Source organism: Triplophysa dalaica, chromosome 20 (assembly GCF_015846415.1).
Source record: "Triplophysa dalaica isolate WHDGS20190420 chromosome 20, ASM1584641v1, whole genome shotgun sequence".
NCBI classification, from domain to species: Eukaryota; Metazoa; Chordata; class Actinopteri; order Cypriniformes; family Nemacheilidae; genus Triplophysa; species Triplophysa dalaica.
Genome location: NC_079561.1, coordinates 7166834 through 7182294, shown reverse-complemented (window position 1 = coordinate 7182294; position 15461 = coordinate 7166834). Strand labels below are relative to the sequence as shown.

The 15461-nt window shown below is 39.3% G+C and overlaps 2 protein-coding genes across 4 annotated transcripts; both read left to right on the top strand.

Annotated features, from left to right (window-relative positions):
* The first annotated feature begins 192 nt into the window (after nt 1-192).
* On the top strand, nt 193-3665 carry dpm1 (dolichyl-phosphate mannosyltransferase subunit 1, catalytic). The gene is made up of 9 exons (XM_056733284.1): nt 193-357; nt 580-679; nt 754-787; nt 861-937; nt 1040-1065; nt 1137-1232; nt 2663-2731; nt 2822-2936; nt 3152-3665. Exons 1-9 carry the CDS (start codon nt 227-229, stop codon nt 3254-3256), a joined length of 753 nt encoding a protein of 250 aa, XP_056589262.1. The 5' UTR covers nt 193-226; the 3' UTR covers nt 3257-3665.
* An 821-nt stretch (nt 3666-4486) lies between these two features.
* On the top strand, nt 4487-12245 carry adnpb (activity-dependent neuroprotector homeobox b). 3 transcript variants are annotated; one of them, XM_056733761.1, is made up of 5 exons: nt 4487-4794; nt 4949-5292; nt 7158-7274; nt 8377-8469; nt 8572-12245. In XM_056733761.1, exons 3-5 carry the CDS (start codon nt 7167-7169, stop codon nt 11380-11382), a joined length of 3012 nt encoding a protein of 1003 aa, XP_056589739.1. In that variant the 5' UTR covers nt 4487-4794; nt 4949-5292; nt 7158-7166; the 3' UTR covers nt 11383-12245. The 3 variants fall into 3 exon arrangements, with proteins under 3 accessions (XP_056589739.1, XP_056589740.1, XP_056589741.1); XM_056733763.1 differs by lacking the exons at nt 4487-4794; nt 4949-5292 and adding exons at nt 5305-5491; nt 5590-5698; XM_056733762.1 differs by lacking the exon at nt 4949-5292.
* Nucleotides 12246-15461: the final 3216 nt, after the last annotated feature.

The window sequence follows — 15461 nt, the reverse complement described above, 5'->3', positions numbered from 1 at the left end:
CCCTAAAGTGTATCTAATAATCTTATAAATAGAATAGAATGACATTTAATTATTATTATTATTTGTAGTAGTAGTATTACTTTACATTTTATATTTCGCCCACACTGCTTGTATTGCTTATAAAATTCTATAAATATCCCTGGAACCAAAGGATCCAGTTGGTGGTTTTCAAGGACAACATTCTATGCCACACTTCCGGTGTTTATGTGACGTTGAAAACGCCAACATGGCGACCCGGAGAGGCAATGCGAAGACCCACCTGCAGTCTGACAAATATTCTGTTCTGCTGCCAACCTACAACGAACGAGAAAACCTACCATTGATTGTATGGTTGTTGGTGAAATACTTCGGCGAGAGGTAATTGTGTTGTAAGGTGTTGTCTAAAGGAGAATGAGTTAGAATACAGCTGTTGCTTTGATGAGCTGTCAGTGTAAACATCATAACAACAACCTGATTACGCCAAACTTCGCTATGCGAAATTAAGAGTATTAAGATATTTGTTTGGTGTTTAAGATATTAATGTTTTTCATCGATTTACATCGACATAAAATGTCTTATCACCTGTATGTTGTAATGCAGTGGCTACAACTACGAGATTATAGTGATTGATGATGGCAGTCCAGACGGAACCTTACAGATCGCAGAACAGTTGCAGAAGATTTACGGATCTGACAAGATTGTGAGTCGATTGTGACGCTTTGTTTCCATCTCATTGCGTGTGCAGTTAAATCATTAAAACTTTGTTCTCTCCAGATCCTGAGACCGCGTGCACAAAAACTGGGATTAGGTAAATGTGTGTGTTTATTTAATCCTTAATGAGGGCAAAGGAGTCATGTTAACTCGAGCTACTTTATTTTCAGGAACGGCTTACATCCACGGCGTTAAACATGCTACTGGAAACTTTGTCATCATTATGGATGCAGACCTCTCACATCATGTAGGTTCCTTTTTGGGGGAATAAAAATGAATTTCTATGTGAAGTTTTGGTAAGCAAAACATTGTGGGTAATTTGTGCAATATTTGTTCTTTGTTCCTGCAGCCAAAATTTATCCCACAATTCATTGCGTAAGTAACTTTCTTTCTATTGCCTCATGCCATAGCTGTAAGAATTGTATATGCATCTGTTAAATGTTCAGAAAACAGAAGGAAGGTGGATATGACCTGGTGTCTGGCACAAGGTACAGCGGAGATGGGGGCGTCTATGGTTGGGATCTGCGAAGGAAACTAATCAGGTATGTGATTATAAATTTAAGGTGACAATTCGTGCCTGCATTAATTACATCTGGATATCTTGGAAGTGGGAAAATGTCATTTAAAGGAGAAGTTTGGAGATTTTAGCTGCATCTAGTGTTGAGGTTGCAAATTGCAACCAATGGCTCACTCCACCCCTCCCTTTCGAAGCACTATGGTTGCTCTTACAGGACAAATATGTTGTTTCTTCTTTGCCGAAAGAGATAATTTATTTTCGAAACGTGCTCTGTAGAGCAGTTTGTCCGTTTAGTGCTATTGTAGAAACAACTAGGGGTCATACAAATAAGACTAATACATGGTACGAAAATGTGATTTGTGTGTACTCATTATCTATAGAATGTTTTGCTTTTGTAAAACAATGACTATATACAGGCTGTGCTTTCAGCCGTCTCTCTCCGCGTGCATCTTTCTGAAACGCGTCATTAAAACAGATTGAAAACTCTGAGAATACTCATCATAGAAACGTTAAGCATATGTCTAAAGAAAGCTTGAAGTGTGTACTTTTAAATGATCCAATTTATATTTTCGGATTATATACTGTATGAAAGTAAAGACAGGTGCAGTTTCGCCCGCATCAGCTTGTTTTGTGATCACATCCTTGCCAGAGCGCTCTCTTTCACATGATCTGCCCAAGCCCCAAAAAATGGCACAACTAAACAGCAAGACTCTTCGTTAAATATGTTGATTAAACAACTGTTTTTTTTTTTTTTTGTGTCTTACAGTTTACCATGGTGTTACTATAGTAAACGTGTTGTAACCATTGTTTTTGGGCAAAGTTTTTGTCGGAATTATGAATTTTTTACATTTTTACACCTGGCATATATATCGGTTCAAAATATCGGTTATTCGTCTACTTGGCCTGTAATAATTGATTTCGACATCGGCCCTGAAAAACGCATATCAGTCGACCTCTAGAAACAACACGGTGAATTTCATGTAAGGGGATGTTAGATATGCACGGTGTATGTGAATAGAAATAGCTCATTCTAAGGTTATAAAAACATCACACTTTTTTTGTATTATTAATATGTATTAAACACCTCTGAATACATATTAATGTATATTACATTGTATAAATCCTTCAAAAATTTACACACGTCACCTTTAAAGGGGTGTGGTTATAATGTCCGAACATTCTCTAACACAGTCATGATCTTGGCTTTGAAATCTTTATGCTTACAATTTGAGCCCCAAGTCCAATAATACAGCTATTGTGATTTTGACAGGTGCATGGTTAAATAACATTTATAATCACAGTAATGATTTATGCATGGACGTAGTCGGGGATGAAGGGGGCCACTAGATTAATCGTTCAGTACTGGCTGTATGGGTGGTGTCTATCAGCTATGTCTTTGTGACATTTTATTAGTTTTGTTTGAATAAATTAAATCATAGTGACTTTTATTTTTAGTCGAGGAGCAAACTTCGTCACGCAAGTGCTGCTCAGACCAGGAGCATCGGATCTTACAGGAAGTTTTAGGTATGTTAACGGAATCATTGTTTTGGTAATATTAAAAACACAATATTCATGTATTTCATTATTGTATAATATTAATATTGTGTGTTTCAGGCTGTATAAGAAAGAGGTGCTTGAAAAACTGGTAGAGCGATGTGTGTCAAAAGGCTATGTTTTTCAAATGGAGATGATTGTCCGTGCTAGACAATTGGACTGTACAATTGGAGAGGTCAGATTGCTTGTTTTAATAAATAATAAAGTCATATATAGGTCTTTTTTTTATTTTGTATATACATATTTAACTACACTATAGTAAAGCTATTATTTCATAATTACTTATTTATATACATTTATTGTTTTTATTATATATATGACTGTACACTTTTTTAAAGTAGCAAGTGTTTTTGATACGTATTACTGAAAGTGGTTTTGTTTATTACGTAGGTTCCCATTTCATTTGTGGACCGTGTTTATGGGGAGTCCAAGTTGGGTGGAAATGAAATCGTCTCCTTTTTAAAAGGATTGCTCACTCTATTTGCCACCACATGACTTTTGACCTCATTTGCTTTTGTTTAGATCGGTGCTTATCATCGTTGCAATGCAACTGACATGCATGTTTAACAAGAAGTAGTTGTTTAATCAATGATGCTCCATATTTTTTAAATCGCAGTTCTATGTTATGGGTCTGTGCCATAAAACCCACAGATGTGACTGCATACATGGCGGAATGTTCAGAACGGGACTTAATAAGCAATTTTCTTTGTTAATTACATCAAAAATGTCAGTTATTTTAACCAACAGGACCAAATTGAGACTGCTGAAAACATTTTTAACTCTCATTTCATATCTATTGAGTTATTTCCCTCACATTTACAAAGTTATCTATGACTTTTTCCCCCAATGAACATTTTTGTATCTTTGAGATGTATGCCCTGAAATAAAAACGTCTTGCAAAATCCTTCGGTTAATGCAGTATATTTAAATATGTAATGATGTGAAAGATTTTTGACTTGTGCCATAGATTAGATTAGATTCAATTTGATTGTCATTACAGATATACAAATACAGTGTAACGAAATGTAGTTTAGGTCTAAGCAGAAGTGCAATTAGCAAGTGCAGGATATACAGTGTGAATAAATACAGAATACAATATTAGGAAAAATACTATACAATAGGCTTGTACTATGAAAATATGACAGTCGGTATGTATTATGAACAATATATACAGAAGGCTATATACTGTGGACATTAATGTACAAGTGGTCATGAACAGATAACAATTTAGACTATACAATAGTGCAAGTGACTTAAGTGTGCATTAATTATAGACATTAGCTTTTAAAGTTGCAGTGCAATAGATGAGTTAATGCAGTTATTAAAGGTACGGTGCAGTACATGAGTTAATGCGGTTATTAAGATTACATTGCAGTAGATCAGTTAATGCACTTATTGAAGAGTGCAATAGATGAGTAGACCCAGTTAATAGAGTTGACACTGCAATATCACATGCAACATCCTTCCAGTCATTTCAAAGTGAGTGACCCTACCATGATATTTACAAAAGAAACTCATTCCTCTCTTCTCCATGGGTTTACAATGTGCAGACTCACACGCCACTCAATGAATGTATCATAATGTGAAAACTACTTGGAATGAGTTTGGTGATGCCAGCATCAAGGTGAGAGGACCCGGAGGGAGGAGGAATAGCTCAAGGGCCAGGGGATAGGGGGTGGGGGACTATTTCCAGTGCTGAAGGCCCAGTGGGTCGGGAAATCACCGTCTGCAACCCCAGCACTTCACATTCACAAGTAGACCCGGTGAGTTGCGTGTACGAGCGCTACAGCGCCACCACCTGAGCACTGAGTCCGATGCTCGGTGGGTACTGAGGCACTGTATACATCCGACTCTATGCGGGGGTAGATAACAGATGCAGAATTGACGCATACGCCTCTGTCCAATCAACTCCCGCTTAGTGGCGCCCCCTATAGGTTATTTTCGTGAAACTGCACTCGGGCTGTTTACACCAGTATTGGAAGCATTGAAAAAAACATCATAGACACTCTTGTCGGAGTCCTTGGGAAATTCAGGTAAGTAATTGTATTACTGTACGGGTTTGATTGACGGTCGCCCGGTACCTTTCACTACAGATTCCCAGACCCAACGCTCACAATGGGCTTTTTATGCAAATCAAACACACATGTCACTTCCGCCCTTTTTCACACGCCATTTTGGATCGTATAGGTACTGGACCAGGTCGTATTGTTGTAAGTGGATGGCGGATAACGTTAATTGCTCTCAATTACATCGTCATTGCGCGTCTGAGTGGACCGTGTATCATCGACAACGCAGCGGGCGCTCGGCGGCTCACACTCCCCCTTCCTCCAGGAGACCCTCAGACAACCACAGGCACTCCAGGAGCTGCTATATGCAGCGGCTCATCCCCGGCGGACAGACAGCTCCGGGTCGGCCCGTGACAGTAGTCGGGCTCCCTCTTTCGGCGTGGTGTGTCCGCTCGTGAGGCGGCGAACGAGGCGCTCGGGTCGAGAAGAGGGAAAGATTGCGGGCGTCTGCTTTGTGCTAGTCAGGTAAAGTCTCTTTCAGACACGCGTATTGGATACAGTTAAACAGCGGAGAGCCGTTCGAGAGAAACCCACTCCGAATTAACCACGAAAGCCTGTGTGAAACCTAATGAAATGTAGCTAGTCGCGTGTCATGCAGTTGCTCAAGTTAAAGGGATGAAGGATGGACGGTGCACCAGGTCGCGGATTTAAAGTTTTTGGTGATGTAAGTTATCTGGACCGTTAACTGTTAACGGGGTACTTTGCCGGTGGTCTTTATCATTAGACACGAGTTTGCTGTTACATCTCTCATTGCTTTGACAGGTACACACGAAGCGAATAGCTGGCGGTTCGGGCGCTTGCTGACATGTAGAATGATGCGGTAACCAAGCAGTACTGTCAGCTCAGCATATGTTGTGTTTAAGTAGTGAATGTAAGTCGCCACTTTACATGTCTTGTCACATTGGCAAGTCAACAAACTAAACAAACCAACTCTTATTGCTCTGAAATGAGTCGACTGATGCTGCGTTGCTCTGCTCGTCGGTGTGTTGTCATTCTCACTTTGTTTGTTGTTGCTCTGTGTGGTCTAGGATGCATTGCGTGTATGCAACTGTAAACGGTCCACGTGATAAAGTGTATTTACTTTAGATTGTAAGATTTTCTCTTAGATATGACAGTTGATGACATTCAGAGTGAATTATATTTGCAGCTTCATTTAAAGTCGGAGTAAACCCAGCAAAATTGCAATGCTCGTGTCAGATGTTTAATGATAAGCATGTCGTGTTTTTTTCATCACACGTATGTTACTTTGCAAGCTGTTTGTTATGCCATAGGTTTCATTGAGATGTTTTGTTTCTCTACGTTGACATTGGTTTATGCGTTACCATTTGGATTCAAGGGGTCCACGAGTATGTCAGTAGAGACCTTCAGTTATGTTTAATATAAAAATGTAAGAGATGATACCTTTATAATATTTGTTATAAATGCTTTTTAGATTGTGTATTCGTATATATTCGATTGTTCACATCAAAACATAACCAACTCCTAAAGCAAAATGCAAATCTAGGATACCACAGTCTGGCCTCTGCTGCTGCCTCAACAGGAGGCGCCATTCCAGGAGTATAATGCAGAAGAGTGCATAAAAAAAGAGAGCGGAAAAAGGGCAGGCACAACAGGGAGAGGCTTATATAACATGGAGGAAGGACTGTTCTCTAGCGCCATCTACAAAGTCAGGGAGATAAGGAACACAACCCACAGTGAGAGAGCCCCCATTCAGTTCTGAAGTAAAACTGCTGCCACTGCTTCTTCATGCAGTGGAGATGGTGATGCTTGTCATGTGTATGGCCAACAGCTAAGTCGGGTTTTTCTGATCGTGACCTTTGACCCTTGTCGATCTTTGACCCCATTTCTGTGGGCACGACTTCATTGGGTGGGTTTTGTGTGCCGTCATAAAAATGGAAGTGATACGGTGTGGTGTCAATAGTAAGCTAGCATTTGTGTTCTGTATTGGTATACAGCTCATTCACACAAGCTGTAATAAGGTCTAATTGGAAGGTAATGACATGTTTATTTTGCTTAAGACCTTCGTGTTTTCATTTCATCTTAGTAACCATTTTGAACTTCTGATGAACTGTGGACTATGATCTGTATGATCTTCATGCAATAGCAGACTGAACATTTAGTGTTTACTGGATTACTGAAATGACCAGATCACAGATCCCTTAAATAACCATCACCATGATTGTGTATCAAGATCGTCATACAAAATTGGTATTATTCGATATTATGCTGAACATTTATGGCTTGAACATGATCATTATGATAATTTATGATAATTTCATTTGAAGCATGTTTAAGTGCCCAAATTAATGAATTCATTCATTTGTGTCCAGGTGGGCAGAATGTTTCAACTCCCAGTCAACAACATCAGCAGTCTAAGGAAAGCGAGGAAAAATGTGAAAAAAGTGCTTAGCGACATTGGCTTGGACTTTTGCAAGGAGCATATTGATGTAAGTCTATCTGATTTTTAAGACGCACAAGTTAAATGTCTATTTTGGCACGTATCTAAATCCATACAATCATGAACCATCAGTCTCGCCTTTATAAATGGTTTTATGCTCTATCCAGTCTAACAATAGGTGGAATGTGTGAGATCAAGCACATTTTTAAATGTTACTATGTTGTTCTGATCTTGTCAGTTTCAAAGTTGTGTGTAAGAAAATTGACTGTTTCTGCTGTCTTTAAAAATATCTTGTTTGCGCCACAGTGAAGGAATGTCTTTGTGAGCTGTGTGGTTTTATATTGAAGATCTACCCCTAAAAAATGAAAATGGCATTTACTATTCTTATCATTGGTTCATCAAGTTTTCTAAAGACCATGGCCATTATGTAGTTCTGTAGTGTTGTTTTTTGGTTCATTTTATAACTCATTTTTATGTTATTTAAGGTGAAATCAATTTTATGTTGTAATAAAACTGGCATTGATTTTTATTACTCATAAAATTTCGAGCATGTTTTGTTATTATTTACAAATTATTGTTTTGTTTTGATAAGGGCAATTTTCTGATTTACAACACATCTGTTTCAAACCTTAGTAGAAAAAGTTAGTCAGTTAATCAGTTCAAAGCACAGTTCCAAAATTCACTTTTGTCATCTCTCTGTAATCCCCATGAATTGTTTTTTATGGAATATTGGAATATCCCAAATTTATTTTAAAATAATACAAATTGTTTTCAAGTTAATTGAATATGTTGTTGCATATGGAAAAATGTATAAATATCAGTCCGAGGGAAAACATATTTGCTTTTTACTATTTCATTCCTTTAATTCTTGCATCTAAATTTTGCAACATCGGCATAAGCTTTGTAAGCAATTATTCAATATATGCAACTATTAACAGAAAATATAAAATTTCCCTATCCTATATAGAGCTGGACTAATTTATAAACATACAATGCAATGTTGCAACATCCTATATATTTTTTCTTTTTAATTACTGTACTACACTGTTTACATGCACAAAATATGTCTTTTATGAAGCCTTGATCTTATTGTAATGAGACAACATTCTACATTCTTTCTCACTTGACGCTCCTTTTTTTCCCCTCTTAAGGACTACAAAGACTATGTTCCCACTGAGTTTTACATTAAGAACACAACATGGGACGATGTTTGCATGTGGGATCCCTCACTGACCAAATCCCAAGTAAGTCTTATAAAGCTGAATATTTTCATAGTCTTTTGTCAGATTTCTGATCATCGGCAATTCCCAATTGTAATGACTTATTGGTTTTTTTTGTCTTCCCAGGATTACCGCTCAAAGCCTTTCTGTTGTTCAGGATGCACATTCTCCTCTAAGTTTTTCTCTGCCTACAAGAGTCACTTTCGCAATGTGCACAGCGAGGACTTTGAAAATCGCATTCTCCTGAACTGCCCCTATTGCACTTACAATGGAAACAAAAAGACATTGGAGACACACATTAGGTTGTTTCACATGCCTAATGTTGTGCGCCAGACTGCTGGAGGTACAGGGGCTGGCTTGAAGGATGGTGCTCGCCAGGACAAGACACGGGATAATATAGAACAGGCGGTGTACTACTGTAAAAAGTGCACCTACAGAGACCCACTATATAATGTAGTGCGCAAGCATATCTACCGAGAACATTTCCAACATGTAGCGGCGCCGTACTTGGTAAGACCAGGTGAGAAGACCACCCCAACCAATGGGACATCGAGCAATGCTGATTCCAATAGCAGTGCTGGTGGTCCCAACAATACAAGCACCACTATCCATTGCAAACGATGCCTGTTTGTTCCACGCACCTATGAAGCACTTGTGCAACATGTCATTGAAGACCATGAACGTATTGGTTATCAGGTGACTGCCATGATTGGACATACAAATGTAGTGGTACCCCGAGCCAAGCCTGTAATTATGGTGTCCCCTAAAGTTCAAGGGGATAAGGGTGTCATAAATATAATGCCAAAGGGTGCCATAGTGACTGCTGGGGTTCGACCTTTATCCGCTCAACAGCTCAGTCGAATTGTCATTCCAAAAGGAAGTTTGAACTCAACCGGTCTACTGTCAGGTGTTCATCTGAAACCGGGTGTGTTTGGTCTAAAGCCTGGGATTACCCAATCCTTGACTATTGGAGGACAACCAGTGCAACTCTCAATACCACAGCAGTCTCAAACAAGCAAACCTCAGATCCCTGCTGGCAGTCTGCGCAGCTCTGCATCAGCGTCCACCACCATACTGAAGATCCCTCAGCTGACCTCACGTGTTCAGGCAGCGGCCACTACCGTATCATCTGTTACCCCTAAGAAAGTCAACTCAATCATTGGCACATCGTATACTCAGAAATGGAAGATCTGTACCATCTGCAATGAGCTCTTCCCGGAAAATGTGTACAGCTCGCATTTCGAAAAGGAGCACAAAGCGGAAAAGGTGCCGGCAGTTGCCAACTACATCATGAAAATTCACAATTTCACTAGCAAATGCTTATACTGCAACCGGTACTTGCCTAGTGACACGCTTCTTAACCACATGCTGATTCATGGCCTTTCCTGCCCACACTGCAGAGCCACGTTCAACGATGTCGAAAAAATGGTGACACACATGCGAGGGGTGCACCCCAACGAATCAGTCGAGCCACGCATGGACTCTCCGCTTACTTTTGACCTCACGCTCCAGCAGGGTAATCCGAAGAACGTCCAGCTGATCGTCACCACGTATAACATGCGCGATGCTCCTGAGGAGTCGGTGGCATTCCATGCGCAAAATAACACCTTGCCATCATCTCATGTGAGTAAACATGTTACGCCACAAGTCCCAAAGATACCTCAAGATGCCTCAACAGATGCTGTGCCACCTAAAGCTACCCCTCAAACGGCTGTACCTTACAAGAAAGATATCGGCAAAACACTTTGTCCGCTTTGCTTCTCGATTCTCAAGGGACCCATCACAGATTCTCTAGCTCACCATTTGCGTGAAAGGCATCAAGTTATACAAACAGTTCATCCTGTGGAGAAGAAATTGACGTACAAGTGTATCCACTGCCTCGGGGTGTATACTAGTAACATGACGGCTTCCACCATCACCTTGCATCTAGTGCATTGCCGCGGTGTCAGCAAAGCTCAGAATGGCCGACCCGCTCCCTCTCCAAGAGTCACGCAGGCCCAGGGGGCTGGCCTTAAAAGGGCAGGTTTAGCTAACTTTGACCAAACTGAGCCAAAGAAAAAAAAAGTTGGGACAGATGACCAAGCTGAGCAAACCCCATCGTCCTCAACAGACAAAGAAGAAGACACTGTGGTCTTCGCCTTGGACCCAAAGGGTCATGAGAATGAGTCGTATGAAGCCCGTAAAGTCTTCCTCACCCAGTACTTCAACAGGCAGCCATACCCTACTCGACGAGAGGTGGAGAAGCTTGCGTCTAGCCTCTGGCTTTGGAAGTCTGACATCGCGAGCCACTTCTCAAATCGTCGGAGGAATTGTACGCTTAATTGCGAAACGTTAAATGCTCGTGTCTTACTCGGATTTAAAATGGAAGATGTCGTACATTTCAGTCATCCAATGAACTTTGACTCAAAGTGGCATTTTGAGGGACACAAGCATGAACAGATAAGACGAACTTCTAGAACTCGTATCGGCCGATCTGCCAATTCCATTCGCTTGAAGCAGATGGCGACAGCCAACGGTGACCCACAACAGAAACAAGGGGCGTTGAAAAGGTTGTCTGCCAAAGCTTCGCTCTACTCGAATGGTCAAAAGGCCATCGTTGAGTATAACTGCAATGATTCAGTTATAAGCACCTTCAAATCGGATGCACTCATCAAGTCAGAACCAACAGACTCGGATAGTGATAATGTTGTTCAACAGTTAGAAAATTCTAGGATAATTACACAGTTGGTTAAAAGCGAAGAATCAGAGATAAATAATAAAGTGCATGGGAGTGACCCCGACATCAAGGAGGAAATCCACAACGAAAATGGTTATGGGACAATTGACATGTTAAGCGAAAGACAGCATCAAAAAGGCGAATGCCAGACACGGATCACAAATGAGCTTGAACAATCAGACCAAGCGACTGGTGTTTTATTTTCAGGACAGGGTTGTTAAATGCACATTGTCTTTCATGAACACCAACAATGCTGCCTCATTGAACGTTCGGTTGCAGACGGTTTATATAAGTATATGCTCCTTCCTCAAAGCCATTTAAAAGGCAAAAAAGTCATATTTTGCAGTTATGAATGCAAAGATTGTGAAGCTGGGGGTCTGTCTTCTTTCAGCATAGGGAAGGAAAATACTGATCTGCCTTTAGTTTCTTTAACATAAGCAGTTTTTTTAAACACGGAGTGTTTATTGGAACCACAGGTATTCTTGAATTTCATGTTACCATGTAGAACAGGTAGTGTATATTTGTACAGTCTTCTAAAGAGATGTGTAGGTGTACTCACTGAAAAAAAATTTTTTGGGTGCTCACGCTTAATCGTCAGATGTTTTGTTGGGTTACAGAGACAATGGATGTGGCTTTGGTGGCTGATTTTATTTTACTTTTATTTAAAGTAGAGAATTTTGTTAAAAATATATACACAAGTATAAAAATGCTATTTGAAGAGAGTATAATCTCTTGCTTTTATTTTGCCTGTTTCTATTTAAAGTGTCTTTTTTAATAAATATATTTACAATCTTGTAAGTTGTGTTTTACGTTCCGAGCTGCTTTTCACACATCCATGTCAGCCCTCACCACAGAGAGATTGCTATTTTATTTGATCTCTGCAGCATTGGGTTAAGTAGAGTGAATTGTGTTTGGTTCAGCATCTGATGAAGGATTTTTTTGAGTTGTTGAAGTGTTCAGTCTAAATTTCTGTATGTTAAAATATGTGACCTCCAGCTTGTTTTGTTTTCCCACATTTACTACATTTTTGTCACTGCAAGCATTTCTGAATAAAGTGCCGTATTGTGCTTTTCACAATGCTTCTAACCCTGGACTGTATTTGTCTTTTTCTCTCTCCTTTTTGCTGGGTTGATTTCTTATTTTTGAAGTATACTTTGTGGTGGCCTACTAGTTTCATATGCTATATTGTTACAAACCATAGAATGCGACTTAAACTGTTGGTGGACAAAAGTCGAGGTTAATGGCTACATTGGTAACGTTTGAAAGCTTATGAAGCTGACTTGTAGCCGTAATGCCCTGTGCACTTATGGAAATCATGTTGTGCAGACTTCATAGGCAGCTTAACAGTCCTTGTGAAATTATTTTAGAAATCAAATTAAAGAGCTAGTTGGCAATAATTGGGCATTATCTCTATGTAGAATAACAATCAAAACGTTGTAGAAGATTGTAGATCACTCAAAAATGAAAATATTGTAAGCATTTATTCATCATCATGTCATTCGTTGTGCCCATACAACATCAAAAGATACAATGTTTTAGAGGCACAGACATTCTTCAAAATATCTTCTATGTTCTGCAAAATTTAAACAGATTTGGAATGATATGAGGGCGAGTGAATAATTAAAGAATATTATGAGTACTATCTCTTTAAATTTCTCTCTTGAACCACTTTCTCAGACACTATTGAAATTTTCATTGAAAGATGCGTGTCTTTATGTATTGATCAGCATCTCCGTACCAGACGACATCCTAGCAGACAACAAAGAAATGTTGTGTTTGGACTTTGGAGATGCCTTGATGCAGCCTCCAAAGACACCATCAAATGCACTCTTTGTCTCCACCAAGTCGATAAAGCATCACCGATTTCCTTAGACTGTCCACATTTACCGGATGGAAAAAGAGAATAGGCGTGTGTACAATCGCATGTCATATTTTGGAGATTTTAATTAAGAAGCATGGATTTTATATATAAACATCCAGTGTAGCTTTTCTCAATAGTGTTAATTGAAAAGATCAATAGCAGCCCATTTTGCCTCTGTTATTACTAGACTTATATGTGGATGAAAGAAGATATCACCCACAAAGAACAATGAGAGGCTGATGGAGGCCTGCGCTCCTCTCTTCAGAGCGGTATCAAAATGGGGGAGGGAGAATGAGTTTGACTATATGAGGACATATGAGACAGATTGAGTTGTCTCTATAGTGCCCCCAGCAGGCGGAGAGGAGCTTTGCCCCTGCAGATGCTGCTTATGGAGTATGGTGCAAGTGCAACAAACCCCAAATAATACATTTCTTGGTACCTCTTTGACATACACATGAAAAATCTTCCCAGCTCAGATTTGCACTTTTTTTTAATCTATTGCCTTTATGAATTTGGCAGGTCCTCGGGTCCTGTGGTTGAACAGTGTCCATCCAGTGCATACTGAGAAGTACCATCAGTTATCCATCCAGGTGATTGGTGTTTGACTAGACTTGACTAGATGCCTTGACAAGAATCCTTTATCCACACACTATTTCATGTTAAGATAGTTTATTACTCAGCCTATAAATAAGATGTGAATATATTTTAATTTCCAGTTGCATTGTTTTTATTTATAATCTTCAGGGAACAGACCTATGAGGTGCTTAAAGAATTATTGATGTCACTCTGACCATATAACAATATGACTGTTTTGCAGTCTCGCTTTGGCAGCTTGGTGGTCTTAAAAACATTAACCTTAGCTTAAGAAAGATGTTTATTAGATAAAAACATAAACCGTGGAGTCCTGTGGTCATGGTCAGGGCAGAGCTAATGTTGTACACAAGAGAGTCAGCACACAGCGCAAAGCCTGCTGAATGCAAAGAGGTTTTTTGACTTCACAAAACATTCAAGGCCTTGCATGAAACCAAAGGTTGTAGCTGCCGTACTATTTTATAAAATCTCTCAAAAGCTTTTTCTGCTGAAAGAAGCTTTTATGTGTTTGGGATCAGATATGTTTGAATCTCAGAACATTCGAGTCTCTTAATGTGGAGTAAAAGTCAGACAGGCTTTGTATTTTAGACTGAAAAATAAATTTAGGTAGTTGTTTTGCTTGAATGTTCAAATTAAGAATTTATTAATTAGTTACCGTGTTAACAAAGTTAGTCTCTTTTGATGTTTTCATCAAAATTCTCAGATTTAAATAAAATATTTGCATTTTCTGCAGAATACTGTGATGGTTGGTCTAATGGCTAAACATATCGCTGCTATCGTTTTAAAACCTTATATTTCCATAGGTCGCCATTTTTATGTTGTCACTGGATTTTGCAAACATCCAACCAATACAAAGCATTAAAAAAGTGCTTGTCAACTCTGACAACACAGAATTACATTATTTAAAAAGTATAGTTGTTTCCATTTCCTAAAAAAGAGCAAATTTGGACATCCAAGATTTCAGAAGGACAGTGAAGTTAATCATAATAAAGCAACATATCAAGGAAAAGCGCAAATTGAATTTTCTATGAATTCCATGAATATAATGGAACTGAATAGGGTTGCTAGGAGATTTTAAAACTTTAGGTTCAGGATGAGCTAGTTGTCTATCATCACTAGATGGCAGTGTTATAAAAAGGGTGTTGTGCACCCGATGACAAAATGCTTCTGCAATAAGAGTTTGGCCTGAAAACTAAAGCCAAAAATAACACAGAGTGAAAATACCACTGAACGAAAGAGCTGGTGTTGAAATACGTGCCGGTAGCCTCCTCATTAAAAACATCTGCTGTTCACACATGAGATCAACTCAAAACTGCAGTTTTGTAGCATTTGGCTTTATAAAGCCATGTAAAGGCTGGCCTCTCTCTGAACACACACAAATGTTGCTTGTCCGTCACTCCCAAGAAATCCATGAGACAGGAACCGAAAGGTGCATTCTTTAGGGGATTTCGTGCCGTTGTTGAATTTAGCAACCCATATGTGATAGATACAGTATAGATATATCTTAAGAAAATTTCAACTTTTCAACCGTAACATGCCAAAGCCGGATTACGTGGCCTGAGGGTGATGTAATAGGTTCAATTAGTGGTGTAATATACTGCAGGTAAGAGATTTCTGAAAGCTTATGTAAGGGGGCATCTCAGTGGACCATACATGTTCACAGTTGGAACATTCTTCACTCTGCTTCTGTTTGGTCCATGGCCACAAGAGCAATCTGTGCCCTGATCTGTCCCAATGGCCGGAACTATAAACATGGTCGGTTTATCACTTTAACTACTCAAAAATAACATCTCAATATGAATACTGAAAATCAATTTGTTTATTGTTTATCAATAATTTGGTTCATTT